The sequence below is a fragment of the Lacerta agilis genome, chromosome 8, assembly GCF_009819535.1.
Source record: "Lacerta agilis isolate rLacAgi1 chromosome 8, rLacAgi1.pri, whole genome shotgun sequence".
NCBI lineage: Eukaryota > Metazoa > Chordata > Lepidosauria > Squamata > Lacertidae > Lacerta > Lacerta agilis.
In genome coordinates this window covers 41560531-41578680 of record NC_046319.1, presented here as the reverse complement: position 1 = coordinate 41578680, position 18150 = coordinate 41560531, and the positions used below count along the sequence as shown (strand labels likewise).

The window sequence follows — 18150 nt, the reverse complement described above, 5'->3', positions numbered from 1 at the left end:
CAGTCCCCTTGACGCGCTCCGCTGCCCGCCTCTTCTCCGCCACGGCGAGGCGCTGCTACTACAGTCGGGCCGGGCGGGCTGGGCGCTCGGAGGGAGCCCAGATGCCGCGGCTGCGGCTCCCTGCAGGCGCCAAGCGCACGGCCACGCGGGGCTGTCTCGGCAGCCGGCAGCCCGGCGCCGCGCCGCAGCCACTGGGAAGGCGCTGCCGCCGGCGGGCGGAGGTCACGGAGCGCCGCGTCCCGCCTCCGCCTCTTCGCCGCTGCTCTGGCCGGGCTGGCGGCGGCGGCGGCGGCGAAAGCGGAAGTCTGCCTCTCCAGCCGCCGATGCTGCTGCTCCCGCCGCCGTCGCCGTCGTCGCCGGGCTGCAGCCGTCGGAACGCATGGAGAGATCGGTCGCCTGGATGGGCTCCGGTAAGAGGCAAGGGACGGGGCGACGGATCCGGAGGGAGGGCGGGGAGGTCTGCTGCCGGGGCTTCTTCCCGCCAGCCCACGCGGCCGTGCACTTGCACCCTACATTTCCAAAGGCTTCTTCCCTCCATCCATCCTTAAGACGAAACCCACGCGCATCGTTCTTCCCGGGCGCGCATCCCTTGTAATGCCCGCACACCAGGTCAGCCCTCCTCAAGCTGGTGCCCTCCAAATGTTGTCAAACTCCAACTCCCATCAGCACTAGCCAGCATGGCCAGTACTCAGGGATGATGGGAGTTGTGGTCCAAAACATTGGGTGGGGGTGCAAGGTTGGAGAGGGCTGTGCTAAATTTAAACGGGTGCATGTCTGTTTCATGGGAATTCACCTTTTTTTGGGGGGGAGGGAATCCAGGTGATATTATCGGAAATAATATAACCCTTTCCATATTTTTACACTCAGCCAGGCAACGTGGAAAACCAGGCAGGGTAGAAACAGCGCTCTGGAATGCAGTACTGTATGTCTAAATATTTAGAGTATGGATTAAACCTCTTTTTTTAACCACTCCCCGATTATGCAGCTCAAGTGGGTGAAAGGGAAAGGCTGCATCTCTGCATGGGGTGGGGGAAATGTGTTGCATGTACACCTGTTAGTCACATCTAGAAAATTGGTCTGTGCTTCTTAATTGGTTGGGTATACTGTAGTTGGAGGGAGAGGAAGGGAGGAGGAGAGCACCTGTGCTGATGAGCATGTGGCATCTAAGAGCCCTGCAGTGAAACACATCATTGTGGCACAATTGTGTCAGCGGCAGTGGGGTTTTCTATTGAAACTTTTAAAGCATCTGTAACACACTGCATGAATATGTAGAGCTACAAAAGCATCTCTCTCTCTCTCTCTCCCTCCCTCTCTCTCTCATTTCCTGCTCCATTCCTGGCACAAGGGATGGGGCCACTTGCAGCGAGAAAGCAGATGGGCTTCTGTTTCCTACTTTGACATTATTTGATGGGAGGAGGAAAGAAAGACAATAAAATAATATTTACATGCTAATCGTTGCTGGGTGTTTTATAACTGCACAAATGGTAGCAGAAGGAGTGTGGGGGTTTGTTTTGGTTTTGGCAAACTTAGACAATTGCATTTCAAAACCTGGTATACATCTAACTGATTTGTTCTCTGTAGCCCCGGAGGGTGGGACTGGGTCTAATGGGCTTAAGTTGCAATATGGTGGACTTCCATTGAACATAAAGGGGGGGGGAATTGATGGGTAGAGCACTTTGACCATAGAACTGGTTACCTAGAGGCGTGGTGGGCTCTCCCACACTGGAGGCACACTGGAACATGGGAAGCTGCCTTATATTGTGTCAGACTATCAGCCCATCCAGCTCAGTATTGTCTACACTGAGTGACAGCAGCTCTCCAGGGTTTCAGGCAGGAGTCTCCCAGGTCTGCCTGGAGAACAACCAGGGATTGAACTTGGGACTTTCTGCATGCAAGGCATATGCTGTAATAAAATATTAAAAGCACTATATGCAAGGCCCCATACTTAACTCATCTTAAAAGAAAGCAGGACAAGTCAATCCTCTGCATCAGCCATCCTCAGCTTAATGCCCTCAAGAAGGTGTGGACTAGTTGCCACCAGCTGTAGCTAGCATGTCCAATGGTCATGGTTGATGGGAGTTGTAGTCCAAAACATCTGGAAGATGCCAGGTTGGGACAGATACCGGTACACTGCATGCAATGATGCAGTTAGGATAATTTTAGGCTCTGGACTTCAGATTGCACTATGCATTAATTTAAAATGTCAAAAACCAAGCCTGTTGCATTTTGGGGGTTCTGCTCATTCCCTGAGCTTCTGCCCCAAAGTATTGTCTTGATGATATCATTCTGTTTATATATTTATTTATTTATCTATCTATCTATCTATTTATACCTCTGTTGGGGAGCCCCTTTGTCCCCAGGACAAGGGCACTACTACTTGATTTCAACCAGGAAGAGACCGAATGTAGTGAGAGGATAAGTCAGATGCATTTCCTGTGCAGGGTGAGAACCTGTAATTGGTTGGTGTTCTCTGAGTGTGAGACAGGGTGCAAGTGTATGTCTGGGTGGGTCTTGTGTTCTTTTAGTAAAACTGTTCATAATGTGTGAGATACCTTCTAGGGTCACTGATTGACTGAAGTACATTTTTGTCAATAGCCTCCTGTTGTTTACATCATATGCTTGGCATGGAGGAAGGTGATCAAGAGACTTGTGGTGTGACTGTTGCAAGTACTTCTGGGTGAAACTGATTATCTTGACACATTTCAGTTGGAGTTCAGGCCTGGTTACAGGACTGAATCAGCTTTGGCAGCTCTGATGGATGGCCTTTGTTGAGAGAAGGGCGGAGTGAGTGTGACCCTATTACTCTTCCTCAGTTGCTTTTGGTGTCTTTAACCATGATATGTTCCTGAATTGGCCGTGTGAGATGAGTACTGGGGCACTGTTTCACCAGGGTCAGTTTCTTTTTTTTTTTTTTATAAGAATTTATTGACCTTTTTCTTATAACAACATATACCCACACCCACACCTACAATTAAACAAATACAAAGCAAGTACATTGATAAAACAAATACAAACAGTGTCAAGTTTTCTTGTTGCATCTTTTCTTTAAAAAGAAAATTTCTATTTCCATATCTTGACCATTGACTTCCCCTGCCCTTTCTCCTTCGAGTTCATATCCTTAATCTATTTTATAACCATTTCTCCTGAAATTCAAATTCAATTATATAGTTACACACAATTATATATTCAACATTTAACTAACAATGCATCATCGTAGTAATATCTCATCATAATTCTTCTTCCATTGAAATCTTCACCAATCATTTATATCATATCAATCTCTTCTATCCTTTAAACTGCTGCTAATAACATAGTAACTCAAAATATCTCCTTTCATATTCAAACAAAAAATAAAACAGAAAGATTGTTGACAGTATTCACCCTCCGATTTCAAAATTCCATGACAGGCTACTTCAAATTTTACTTAGTGTTTCACCCCACACCCCCTCTGTCCATTATTCTTCTCCTGGTGGCATCAACACTGAATTTCCCTGTGGCTTCCCTCTCCAAGCGTCCACAGATCCAGGCACAGTCCAAAACTCTCCTTGCCACGAGCTCCAGGATGTCCATCTCGTCGTCTCTCAGCTTCTCCGGTTCTTTGTAGCATTCCTTTTCTTCTTGTAAAAACCATAATTCTCTGTCCCTGGCCCCCGAGCTCACACCTCGGGGACTGGATATAACAAATCTTACCGTCGCCTTGGGACTGCCACTCCCAAAAGGCGAGTTTCTTCTCCGAAGTAGCTCACTCATTTCTCTCCATCTTCCCAGACATCCTCTCAGCTCTTTGGCAAGACTTTCTTCCAAAGTGTTAAAAGTTTTAATAGCCTCCTCTGTGGGCAATTGGTTCTCTTTCAGACCCCCACACAAGACTTTGACTTTCCTGTACAGCAGTTCCACCTTCAAAGCAGTGAGCCTCTGTTCGTCCGTTAGTCCAGAGTTCAGTACCAGTTCAAGGACGAAGCCCAGCATACTGGTAGAGGGGGAGGAAGTGGGTATCAAATTTCTACTCCTGCCTCTCTGTTCATCGCCATTTTCCTAAACTGGAGCGCAGATACCGCAACTTTAAATGGAGATATTTTCCACTAGTTTACTTCCCAAGAAAAAAGTTTGCCAGTCTCATGTATCAATTTTAAGCACATTGTAGCAGTCCTGTAGCAGCAGTTGCTCAAATTGGTTAGCTTCTTTAACTCGAAGGGAAGAAGGCAGGCTGCCTTTCTCCTTCCCCCCGGATCGTTCCAAAAGCTCGATTTCTGGTCAAATTAGTTACTCACGACCACCGGGTTCCTTTGGCTCCATTCTTCAAAGGTAGAACTAAGACGCTCACCGCGGGCTTTGTCGCCGCATTTGCATCCCGGTTGGGGCATATCCCCGTAAGCCCGGCTCCGTTGTCCCTTCACCCCCACTCCCCCTTTACAGGGGGGGCAAGGGAAGGGTTCGGAGCCTCCGTGGGCGCAGCCGGGGAGCCCAGGGTGCGGGACGCTCTTCCCGCACCCCAACCGGAGCCCCGCTTTGCGGTTGCGGGGCTCCTAACCCCCGGGATGGATCGGGCGCCTCGCAGCCGAAGCAGCCCCGACCACCCGCTATGGCGTCGCCAGCCGGAAGTCACCAGGGTCAGTTTCAGAGTTATCACTGGTTGGTCACTTCTTGGCCTCCTAGCAGCTGCGTTGTGGGGTGGCTCAGGGTATCATCCTGTACCCATTGGTATTTAACATCTACATGAAGCTGTTGGGAGTGGTCATTATGAAATTTGGTGTGAGATGTCACCAGTATACGGATAATCTCTATAACATCCAAATCAGGAGAGGCCATATAATACGTTAACATTTCATACACCATATAGGAAAACAAAAGCAACACACTAGTGCCCTAAAGAGTAACAAAAAGACATTAGCAATTTTCAGACAATAAACTCGCACCCACTAAGCAGCAGATAAGCACAAACCAGTAGATAAATACAACCCCAAAAACCATTCACATCAACCCAGCAGCATTCCCACCCCCCCTTAACCTCTCCTTTCCACCCAGAAGTCCAGTGTCAGACCAGCTGCTGTAAATCAGTGGTGGGTGGGTCCAGGGTCCTCCAGGATTGGTCTGAAACCTCCCCTCTCCTTTCAGTGGGGAGCAGTGGCAAAGCAGAGCAGCAGGGCCATCTCGTCCATAGGGGCTGGTGGCGCGCCACGCCAGGGCACCGGACCCCCAGGGGCACCGCCGCGAGCCCGCCGGCATACCAGGTGCCCCCTCCCCAACCCGCCCCCACGGGCAGGCGGGCGGGCTGAAAGCCCGCCGCCCTCACCTCCCAGAGCCCCAGCTGGAGCGCTGGAAGGGCGCGCAAAGCCCCACGTCACTCCAGCGCCACGCCCCTCACCCCCCCGCTCACCCACCCCCCCTCCCGAGGGGCGGCCAGCGCGGGAGGGAGGCGGGCAGAGAGGCGGCATGCCAGGGGCGCCCAGGGATTGCCGCACCACAGTGGCCGATCCCTCTAAGACGGCCCTGCAGAGCAGCAAAGAGAATTACAGTGCCATCCTAACCATGTCTGCTCAGAAGAAAGACTTAATGCAATCCTGTGGGCATGGATCTTCCTTGGTAACTGGGGCTAGAGTTGCACCCTTAACACACTCACTTACACAACCCACATTTGTCTCTGCCCCTATGAGGCCTTAAGACAGCAAATCCTTTGCCCTCTTAGATGGGAGTAAGCCCCACTGAAGTCTCATGTCCTATGCGTGAGTAGACATGAATAGGATCGCCCTGTAAGAGAACAGAAAGCTGTGCACATTGCTCCCTAAAACAGGAGGCTTTCCAAAATGTAAATGAATGACTGGTTTTTATTTCCACTCACTGGAGCGAATGTTTAATGGATTCCTAAAATCTGGCTAGTAAACTGAGTGGGTGTGCTTTGACAACGTCATGTACCACTAAATGACATCTGCTGTGCAAACCAAAACAAACTGTTATTAAGACTCTTCTCCCTCCCCCCCCCCCAAGTTCTTTACCTCCACCGTTCTCTTTTCTTGGGAAGCATTATCCATTTGGGAAGAGGCAGCCATTATTCCAATTTGCTAAAGTAATCTGCCGGTGTTTACGAATTTGTTTGCTCCAGGGAGTGTATGTGTGCATGTGTCCGTGTGGGAGATCAGTAGCTGCTTTAATAGTCAGCAGTTGCTGTACTCTTGAGAACATTCCCTTGAAAATTCCCACAAAGAAATCGATCAGGAGAGGGGAGAGCAAAAGCCTTGCTGCATTCACAGAACTGTTTATAATATTGCCCAAGCTTTTAGCCAGCTTCGGTAATGTAAGCCTCATTAAATAAAAGAGAAGAGTTGTCCACCCAGCCCCTCTCATGGAGCAGGGTTGCCCCAATTCACTGGCCATATCCCCTCCTGGCAGTTGCCTGCTCCGCCTTAATAAGAAATTACAACTCTGTGTTTATGATTTATGTGTCAGTTAGGATCCCTGACTGGTTGCATGCCGGTAAGTCCCTTCCTCACTAATGTTGTAGTCACTTGATGGACATGACTAGCAGCAACATCAGTGCTGGGTGTGTGACCAACAGCCAAGATCCTGATCCACTCCCCATATATATTCAGTGGACATATAGGTGTGTCGTGTGTATAGCCTGGTACTTGAGGACATTTTAATGTATATGTGCAGTGTCTGTATCTTGGTAGTTTGAAATTTGCTATGCAGACACACTTGCTCTTAGGACAGTGTGGAAAACGAAGTGTTGTCATCTTTCTCCCCGGCCAGGAGTTGTTCATTATGTCTGATTGGAAAAGCCTGCCTGTCACAGCAGATTACAATGGATCAAGTCAGGCGAGCAACACTTGTGCTTGGGCACCCTAGACCAGGGCAGGGGAATCTGTGGTCCTCCATATGGGGTACAGCTACCAACCATCATCCCTGACCATGGACCTTTGCTGGAGTCTAAACACATTTGGAGGACCAAAGATGGCCACATCACTGCCATAGAGCTTACTGGGTTTACGACTGTTCAGGTTCATTGACAGCAATTTCTTTCATTTGTAGCTGTTAGAGACTCGGTCTGGGACATTGCAGCCTCTCAGCCTAATCTACCGCACTGGGTTGTTGTGAGAGTGAAATTGTGGGGCGGGGGGGGGGGGTCACACATACCACCTTGGACTCCCTTGCCAAATGGAAACAAGATTGGTTGGTTTGGTGGTCATGCAGGCTGGGAAGAGCTTGTGAAACCGGCTTTCCTGATCTGGAAGTGGAAACAAAAATAGAAGGAAGCACATCATTTCAAGGGCCCAGTGGCAGAGCACACCTGCTTTGCATGCAGAAGGTCCCAGGTTCGGTCCCTGGCATCTCTGCATAGGTTGGGCAAAGGCTCCTGTCTGAAACTCTGGAGAGCCGCTGCCAGTCAACATACACAATACTGTGCTAGATGGACCAGTAGTCAATATAGCAGCTTCCTATCTTCCTTTTCTGGGTTGAATAATCTTCCTGTAGGTGTGAACGTTGCTATTACACACAAAGGAGCCCAATGAGATTAACTGAGTTTACCTTGTCACGCTCTGAATGGTGAATCTGCAAAGCCTATAGTCCTCTAAGATAGGTGTTTCTGAAGTTGAGAATGGGGATAGTGTGGCATTCAATAGAAGAGAGAGGGGGCTTTTAGGGTGGTTGCTCTTGTTCTGTAGAACAGCACTGAGATACAACAGACGCCAGGCAAAAATGGAGGCATTTCTTTTCCTTCAGGCTTTACCCAGCTGGATGAATAAGTCTCTGTTATGGGTGTCTGCTTTGGGTTGTTTTAAAATTTCTCTACTACTATTTCTTTTATTGCTTTTAGCAGTTTTGTACTGAATTTTGTGCATTGCCTTGAAACATATGTCCAGAAGGCAATAAAATAACAACAACAAAAATAACAACAGTGATGATGAGGAGGAGGAAGAGGAGTATGGCTGCAAAGGTATTGATTCACTAGAGAACCAGGGAATGACCTTGGAACAGCTATAGCACTGCTGAAGCGGGATGTTTACTGTCATCTGATAAATAAGTCCCATGAGTTCAATGGAACTGACTCCCAGGTAAGTGTGAATAGGATTACAGTGCAATCCTATACACACACATGATAGCCAGGGGGAAAGAGTTACAGCAGAATATTTCTGAGGCTAGTTAGAAATGGGTTTAGAACTTCGTACCACCATTAAAGGCCTCTTTAAGTGTGAATGCCAAAGTGTGAATCTTAAAGAACGCTCTTATAAATTGTTATTCTGGTGGTGTCTTACTCTATTGAGATCCAACTGAACTTTCCCTGGGGTTAATAATAACCACTGGCAGTGTAATTCAATGCAAGCAGATATAGGTCAGGTCACATTTACTGCACATGTCCTAGGGTCATAACATTTGGAAGCTAGTTCTTAATCACATAAAGGAAATGACATGAACCCTATCGTTGAACCCGTTAACTGTATTATTTTGTTATGTCAGACCAATAATCCCAACAGATGATTAGAACACGGTATTCTTACAGCGGAAAGGAGACAATAATCAAGAGGGGAAGAGACATCTTGTTGATATAAAATTCTGTTATTGTAGATATGATCAAATTAACAAATTATGTTGGTGTTAGAGAACACAGGCACACAAAAAGTTTATTGGAAGATGGAGTAACTTCATAATGAATTGGAACTTGGAGGTACAGGGTTTCCTGCCACCATTTGCAGTACTGAGTGCAATCTAGAATCTTATGTAAGATGATGATGATGATGATGATGATGATGATGATGATTAAATAGTACAAATTCATGTTGATTTATTTGCTGACTGGTGAGAAGGAAACAAAATATGGTTTGAAATAATATGGACTAATAATGAATTTGTTTGCTGACTACATTAAGTCTTTATTTTATCATAAATATGTAAAAGAAAGGTGCGGGACTTTTAGCCCTTCACACCCTCCAGACTCCAACTCTCATCAGCTCCAGCCAGCATGGCCAACAGAGAGGAATGATAGTTGTAGGCATGCAACTTCTTGAGGGATGCTGGTTTCCTGTCTCTGCCATCTTAAGAGGCATTCCTTCCTGTATGAGGAGGAATGCCAGGTAAGGATGGATACCGGTACCTCTTATAAGAAAACAAACACAAAACACAACTACATCATCTAAAACCAAACAAAGGATTTCCCCCCTTTCTCTCCTTGCTGTGGCTGAGTTGTAGTTCAGCAACAAGTTGGTTGGACAGTGTTCTCGAATCTACTAACATGAGTTTGGCCAAACTGCGAGAGGCAGTGAAGGATAGGCGTGCCTGGCGTGCTCTGGTCCATGGGGTCACGAAGAGTCGGACACGACTGAACGACTGAACAACAACAACAACAACAACAACAACAAGTAGTCCATTTAGGTTGCTCCCTGACCAAGAATGTGTCTCAGTTGCTTATTTTGGAACAGTTGGTACTCCTCAGTTCCCAGAAAGGAAATATTTTAACATGGATTTTGTGTTTAATTTCAGTATGGGTTAGCTTAAATTCTTGACACTTAGGTCAGAACAGCACATTCTGAAGGAACAGCCCTGGTTTTGGGTGGCACGCTCACTTGACCTCCCAACAACTTAATTGCTGCTCCTTGCTGAGAAGGAAAGGGCAAGGCAGTGATGAGGTTGGCACAGTGCAAAAGCACCAGCAGATCCAATTCAGCCCTCCTGGCAGTGCGTTTCTACCATGCCGACCTGTCACCTCCCTGCTCTCTTTCCCAGTAAGCAGCGGTGATTCAGCTGTCAGGAGGTCAGGTGGGTGCCACCATCCACTGTGGACTAGCCCTAATACAGATGTGCTTTAGTGTTTACCCCTCACAGAGCTACAGTTCCCAGTAACCTTAAGAAACAACAGTTCCCAGGATTCTTTGGGGGAAGCCATGACAGTTAAAGTGGTATGACTCTGCTTTAAATGTATGGCATGGATGTAGCCCTGGAAATGCTGGGAGTTGCACCTGGGGTCTTCTACTTACTAAACAGCGGCTGAGTCCTAGTCTTGTCTTTCCTCGCTGTCTCCTGGCTCTGAGCTTTGCAGCATTTGCAGCGCTTCCCTTGGCCTTGAAATTAGTGGCATACGTGACTGTGAAGGGCAGAGCTTCTTAATTAAGAAGCTGCTGCTTAGCTCCCATGCTCTTAACCCATCTGGGAGCAGGGCCTTTAAGAGCCAGCTGAGAATCTTTCTACAAGGAATTCTGCCCCAGTTTTGGCACCTTCTTGATTGAATGCACGCAAGGCATTGCCCGCTCAACGCCCCTTTCCAGATCATGCCTGCTTGTACAGCTGGCGCCTGTGCAATCTGGGGCTCCAGAAGCTGGAACCAGGGAGGCCAGAGGTTGAGAAAGCATTTAAGTCCTGCCCAACCAAATCCTTCATGCAGCAAGACAGAATAATCCCTCTGTAAGCCGGACGCTGCTGCAGGAAGCAACAGACACGTTTGTCCAGTCTGAAGCTTGCTCCGCTTGCTCCACAGATATGTGCAAAACTTAATTTGGTCTGAGGGTGCCAGGACTCAGCACGTAGGACCAAATAAATATCTGGTATATCTAAAGCCTAAAGAGATTTGGACCAGGGCATCTTAAGGGCTGCTTTCATTTGTTCTGCATTTGAGGCCTCTTTCCAGGGGCTGTTGCTGAATGAACATAGAAATTTGCCTTATACCGAGACAGATACCACAGATCCATTTGGCCAATCTGCGCTAGGGTATGGCACTTCTGGCCTGGGGGCCAAATGTGGCTCCCCAGGCCTCTGTCTGGCCCTTGGAACTCCCTGATACAACCCTCACTAAGGCCAGTCTACCCTTAGGCGACTGGTGCAGCAGATCCTGATATACCGGTAGATCTTTATTTCCTCCTTGTTCCTGATGTAGATCTTCACCCACCCCTTCTTCCCTGGCAAGGAGGGGGTGCCATTTTGTGGTTTGCCTCAGGCACCAAAATGTCTTGGGCTGGTCCTGACACTCACTGGCCCTACTTTCCACCCTCATTGAGTGGTTTTGCCAGGCTCTGGCAAAAACAAGCAAGTTTCTCTTGCTCTGGGTAGAGGATTGAGGGGGTTGTATGTATATGCATAGAAACTAGTCTACCGTATCAAGGTAAAATTAACAGTAGTTCCATCCACTTTTGCTGCTGGCCACACCCATAACTCACATGTGGCCCATGGAAGGTTGTCCAGCAGGGAGTGAGGCCCTGGTTGAAAAAGCAGCTTGTCCCTGGTCTATGCTGACTCTCAGCAGCTCTCCAGGGTTTTAAACACAGATTCTTCCCCAACTCTACCTGGAGATGCCAAGGATTGATGGAATCACCTCCCATACACCATATTATTCTAGGCGTCCAGCCAAGACTTGTCTCTTTCAGAAATCTTTTAGCAAATTTGATCCAGTTTTTATGGGGTCCAATTAGCTCCTGACTTTCATGCTGCCTGGCTGCCTATTTATTGTTCTGTTTTGTTCCACTTTCCCATGGGGGAGTGGAGTTGTTGCTCTGTCCTCTTGCCATTTTTTATGTATTTACCAAGGTGTACTGCCTATTTCCCCATTTTTGGATTTTATTCATTGTGTTCTTGGTTTCATCTTGAATTCATTTATTTACAATATTTCTAGCCCACCTTAATGAGCAGTGCCCATTTTTATCTGGTTTTATTTTATTTTTAAGCAATTTTTATTATTTTCATTAAACATTGGAAGGGGGGGAACAGACAAAACCATGCAAAGTCCCCCCCCCCCCCGTTACAAACCTGTCCCAAGCAAAGCACAGTACAGAAGCAGGGGAAGTATCTGCCAAAGTCAATAATTCCATCTTCCCATTGCCCCAAAGTCACAGCCTTTGCAGTCAAGGTCATTTGAGGGTAGCTTCTGATTGCCTTGCATTGAACTTGTGTCAAGGATGACTTGCACACTGTGGAATCTGCACAAGTCTAGCAAGTTGGCAGGAGAGGTTTCAACATTTTGCCAGGCATAACTCCTTTCCTATTACATTAATTAGAATGTGGTGTGAGTCATATAACTGATTTTAGCTTGGACTGGCAGATTTGTCTCTTAGCTATTTCTTTTCTCCTCCGATTCATGAGCAGCCAAGTAGTTTAAGGCTGCAATCCAATATATATATGCCCTACCAAAAAGCAATGGGGCTTACTTCTGAATTGTTATGTATAGGACTGCCCCGTAACAGAGTGAAATTGCCTCCAGATGTTGTTGGACTCCGATTTCTATCAGCGCTAGCCAGCAGGGTGATGATGGAGGCAATCTGGAGGGCACCAGGTTGGCAAAGGCAGGTCAGGGTAGTTATACAGACCTTGTCCTCTTCCCTCAGGTACATCAACCCCGATTTCAAAATTGATGCTGTTGCATAATGACAAGAATTGTTCCATAACCTCATCCCCTGTGCCCCGTACCCTACCCTATAAGGGAAGATAATAACGTGATAAAATTCAAAACAGTAACAATTAATTGCATGTATATTCAAAATCCAATTAAAACTAGTTCAGTTAATTCAACAAAATTGATGAAATTGGTCCATCTGATAGTCATTTACACCTCCAGCATCCTCCTGCTTCCCCCTTGCCTCTAGCCCACCTCCCAGGTAACCCCAGGGGGAGGTACCTCCCACTTTGGGAACCACTGTTCTAGAACCACCGTTCCTCCTGGCATCATCATCATCATCACCATTTATTAAATATTGCTTGTGACCACTGACCACTGTAAGAATGAGGCAAGGGTTTTTTATTCATGGTGAAAGCTTTGTGGCGATTGCTGTGCCTTCTTTTGCTTTGCAAGCAGAATTCATGAGCGGAGTTGGTGCCCTCGTTTTCTTCAGTTTCTCCCCCCCCCCTTCCTTAGTGAATGTATTTCCACTGTAGATGTGAATCCTGTCACCTCTGGTAAAAAGTACAGCCTCCCTCCCACATTCCAGGTAGGGAAAACGAGATGCACAGCACAGTGAGTGAGTGAGTGAGTGAGTGAGACCCTTGTTCCACTTGCATGTCCTTCCTACATTGCCTCCAGTGACCAGGAGCACCACTCAGGACTGGCATTAGGAGCATATAAGCTACAGGCTGTGTGTGTTCTCAGTGGTTCCGTAGGAAGTGCAGAAGAAACCCAGAATGTGACAAGTGGAGGTTCTAATCCAGGGGTGGCAGAACCTCAAGACCAGAGGTGGGACTCTTCCCAGCCCACACCCCGTACCCAGAGGTTATGCGCCCCATTCTGACCCTGCGTCTCACACTTCTTGAGTATTTTGGCCAGAGTGGAATATGTCCTTGAATTGGGATAGTACCTCCTGTTTGCCTGTATGGAGGATAGAGAGATGGTGGGGTATATGTGGAAACCTCTGCACCAGTTGCTCGCTCACTTTGTCCTCTAGCCCTGCCTGTGGCCCCCAGAATGTTGCCTATGAGAGAATGCAGCCCTCTGGCTGAAAAATGCCCCCAACCCTGCTCTAACTTATGAAGGTCGAAGCAGATTAGTTGCACCATCCCTGCAGAACCCACACCTCCTATGTATGCAGGCACAGGGGAATGCCTTTTTCAAGAGTGCCCTTTGCAGACTTACTGATGTGCCAAACTTAGCTGCTTTTAAGGTGGCATACGGCAGCAGGCTTTTTAATGTTTGATTTGCCGTTCTTATTGCCGTTCGTCTATCTTATATTGTGGCTTTTAGATGCTGCAATTTTTGTTTCTTTATATTGTTAATTGGGGGGGGTTAATCCCTTGCTGGCTTTGATGTTTTTAAATAACCATTTTTAAAATTGCAATTTGGATTTTACCGTTTTCATAGCGTATGCTGCCTCAGCTATATTGGTGAAAAGACTGTGGGGAACCTTTAGTCCTCCAGATGTTGCTGAGCTGCAACTCTCATCAGCCCCAGCAAGCATGGCCAGTGGTCAAGGATGATGGGCATTGTAGTCCTGCAACGTCTGCAAGGCCAAAGGTTCCCCACACCTGCTTTAAATAATTACGTAGGTATTTGGCTTAGGATTCAGCTTCCTGAGAGCCTCAGCTTAAGAACAATTGTGCAAATTTGGCTGTCTGTTAAATTGTTAACATTTGAGAAGGGATGTGGTGGTTTGTTTGTTTAAATGTTATTAAAAGATTTATAAACCACTTTTCAGACTGAAATCATGTGGCCCCTAGGAGGGTATCACATGAGTTGTAAGAACAACTACATCTTTCTCTCTCCAAGGAAAGAGAGATGGGTCTCAAGAGCATGGGTAGGGAAGCTAAGGCCCAGGAGCCGGACCCGGACCAATCGCCTTCTCAATCCGGCCTGCAGACGGTCCGAGAATCATCATGTTTTTACATGAGTAGAATGTGTCCTTTTATTTAAAATGCATCTCTGGATTATTTGTAGGGCCTGCCTGGTGTTTTTACATGAGTAGAATGTGTGCTTTTATTTAAAATGCATCTCTGGGTTATTTGTGGGGCATAGAAATTCATTCATTTCCCCCCCCAAAAAAAAACCATAGTCCAGCACCCCACAAGGTCTGAGGGACAGTGGACCGCCCCTCTGCTGAAAAAGTTTGCTGACCCCTGCTCAAGAGGGAGATCCAACATTGGATGCCCCCATTGAAAGGCTGCAGAAAAGTCCACAACTGGCTTCTCTCCAATGTAAAAGGAAGCATTCTAGGAGTGATTAGGGGGTGTGCCAGGAGATGAATGTACATATTCTCCTAATAGGCCCCCAACATGCTCCCAGTTTCCAGTGGAAGAGCAATAAATTACTCCAGCTCCAGAGCTGGTGTAGCTTGTCTGCTTGGGGGGATGTGTTGAGGCCCTGATGGGCCCCAACATTCCCTCAGAATTTAGGGTTTGTAAACAAACTGAGGCAAGCATCCCCTCTTCTCCTCTTTTGCATGAAGGAGACAGGGGGGGGGGAAATGCTTCTGATTTTTAAACTAACCAGAGTTTCCCATAATTTCTGAGCTTGTTGGAACTGTTGTTTGTTTAACCCAGGGGTAGCCAAGGTGGAGTCCTTCTGGTGTTGTTGCACTTCCAACTCCCATCAGCCCCAGGCAGCATGGATGATGGGAACTGTAGTCCAGGATGATGGGAACTGTAGTCCAGCAACAACTGAAGGGCACTAGGATGGGGGAAGCTGGTCTAAAGGGTGTGTTTACCCTATAGAGCCTGGTGTTCTGGCTCAGATTCTAGCACCAGAAGGATTCTGGCAACATATACCTCAAAATGCAACCCTCCTCTAGCATCCCCATATCCCAACGTAACGTCTGAAGCAGTCCAGAATGAATCAACTGCGGCTTGCCTTTGAGCAGCTGAATCCTTCATGGGAAATGACTTGTTGAGAAAGCTGTGCAGCCCTCCAGAGTGTCATGTCCTTCACAGAGAACACTTTTATGATCCTTCCTGCACTCGTAGTCTGTATGGATTCCTAGAGGGATTAAGAGCATATTCCAGTTCCATATTGAACTGTGGTGTTGTTCTGCTCAGAGGTGTCTTAAACATCAGTCAAGGACTCAGCCTAGAAATATATATTGCTTGCTGAGGCTCAGCAATGACTCCAAAATGGTTATTATTTCTTATTAAATGGGAGGTGAGTGATTTCTCCTGGATGATTTGCTGTTTTGAACAGAAAGGCAAAAGGGGGGGGCAGGGGGTTCAGAGAATCATTTTTAGGATTTTATGCTGGTGCCCAGCTGCCTCACCGTGACTAATACGGTCTTCGTTGAAGCATGGAAAATGTTCTCAGATTTTCACACAGCAGATGTATCATTGCTGGGTCTCCTTCTTCCTTCAGATCCCTCTTCAAAACCTACCATTTCTGTAGCCTTTGGCTTTACCTGTGTTGTCCTCATCCGCAGCTGAAATGAACTGTAAGTACATAGAAATTTTCTCTGCTTATATTCATCCCTCGTTATCCTCAACTTTCGCAGTCTTCTACTCCCATTTTTGCTTGTCACCCAGTATTTCCTTTCCTTTGTTGTCTCTCCTGTTGACTGAAGTGTGTAAGACTGTCATAGTGTCCTGACCCATAGCAGTAGCCATCACTGGGGAAAAGTGGTGGTGGGAAACAGGTGGGACTGGCCAAGTCATCTTTGTGCCTGGATGAGGTCAGGATCCTGAAGGGTGCTGAGTTGGAAAACAGAAGTAAGATTTTCAGGACCCTGGACAGTGATCCTACAGTGGAGAACAAGAGGCGCAGGTTGCCTCAGCACTGGCCTGCTGCACCTTCCACAGCTTTACAGTCTCCCCTGGAGGATCAAGACTGAAGCCACACATTCTGAGAGCACCAACTGACCAATGCTCTAGTTGGCAGGGCTTGAGGCTGCCAAGATATAGTCCTTGGAAGCTGTGCAGAACTTTCTTCATCTTCAGAGGAGTTGGTAGTTCCTTGGCAAAGGTTCATCATCACAGATCAGGGAGCCATGTGCAGAATCTGTTGCTGACAGGTTTACTGGAAATGAGATAGGGAGTAGGTTCATCTTTTCCTTGGAGCTACTATTGCTTGGGGACACGTCAGTCATCTGGGGCAATTGTACCTGTGGTACCACATTGCACCCTACAGAATGTCATAGAGCTGTAACCTAAAAACGTGCATTTTCCACTATTGCCTCTGTACTATGGACCACCCTTCCATCATTTGCTTCTGATGTATTGTAAAGACTTGACTTTTTGCTCAGGCCTTCCTTGACCCTGTTGTTGTTGTTGTTGTTGTTGTTGTTGTTGTTGTTGTTGTTGTTGTTTACTTGTTTGGATTCCCTGCATTCCTGTTTTTATATGGTTTTTGTACTATGATTTTACTGGTATCATTTTATCTTCCTTTATATTTCAGATTGTTTTTAATGTTATACACCCCTTAGAGGTTTTAGAATATTAAGTGGTGCTTTAAAATTATTGAATAAGTAACTACATTTTGTCAGACCTTTATAGTTGTTAAATTTGTGTTGCTAAAGCTGACCAGTTAATCAACTCAACACTGTGCTTCTAGTTGGTCCCCAGGCATAGGCAGCTAATTTAGAACTTTCTGATATTCTGCACCTGTTGTAAATTGATTCAGGAGGACGTATGTTTCTGGGTCACTTCCTGCTTTCCTCCTTTGAGGTTGCCTCAGCTTCCTCTGCCACCAGATCCCAAACAAGTCACTCTTTGTGCCTGCTGTTCCCTTAAATATCATATCATTCCCCAGAGCCCTCCTCTAACACTTCCAATTAATACAACAGAGACCTGTTTTGATAGCTTTGGTGCAATTTTATTTTCAAACACAGCTTCCATGTACCGTGAAGCCAAAGAGCATTTTATAATAAGGAGAAGGTGGGGGTGGGAAGGAAAGCGGCTGCAACAACAAGAAGTTGAGGATTTTTTTCATATGGCTTTAGAAACTAATCAGGTTATTGCACAGAAGAGACATGAAGCAGGCAAATCTTGAATATGATACGATTTATATCAGCAATAAGATTGCATACTGAGACGAGAAAAGGGCCTTGTGAATCCATAAAAATGGAATATTCCTTTTTGGGGTTATAGCTAGCTCTGCTCTTTTCCAGGAAACTCCATTCCATCCCCCATATCCAGTTTTCCATCTTTGGCTCCAACAGCGATTCAGCATTCACTGTCCACTGAACATGCCGGGTCATCATTGGGTATTAGATTTTTTTTAAAAAAAAAAAACACCAAATAAGATTTTTGAGATCTCTGCAAAACTTGAGGTTCCCCCAAGTTTGCTGATATCTATCTCCCTCTTGCATGGATGGCAGTTATTTTACCTACGTAAGGATCCATACTCACCCCTAAACTTTGCAAATAAAGGGAATTGTTGTAATCTGCACTTCTCTGAGCAGTAGGAAGTTCTAAAGATTCAGAGGGTCAGTTTCCTAATGGAGAGATGAGTACTAGAAACCTGAATTGTTTTCGTAATAACTAGCTGCTGCTTTGTGGAGAAGGGAGAAGGATGCTTTTTCAGGACTAGCTGTGCGTTCTGAAAAACACGTGTTTTTCCATGTTGCTGCCCTGCCACTCTGCTGATCAGCCTGCAATGTTAGAAACCTACAGTTTGAGCAAGTGGGAAGCAAGCAGAGACACAAGACACTGTGGTCGTCTAAAGCAGCACCAGTCTTTCCAAAACAATCTTCATAGCACCTCAGTACTGTTTCTTGCCAGCTAGCAATAAAGTTCAAACTCTACCCACCCAAAAAAATAAATAAAACCTAT

General features: G+C 46.6%; 1 protein-coding gene across 1 annotated transcript in view; it reads left to right on the top strand.

The window, feature by feature from the left end:
- The first annotated feature begins 307 nt into the window (after positions 1 to 307).
- Positions 308 to 18150, top strand: part of LOC117051085 (protein BEAN1-like) — a 49924-nt gene continuing 32081 nt past the window's right edge. The window contains exons 1-2 of the mRNA XM_033157155.1: positions 308 to 410; positions 15740 to 15815. Of these exons, the coding sequence (XP_033013046.1) occupies positions 15809 to 15815 (7 nt within the window). The 5' untranslated portion in view covers positions 308 to 410; positions 15740 to 15808. The remainder of the gene's footprint in view (positions 411 to 15739; positions 15816 to 18150) is intronic.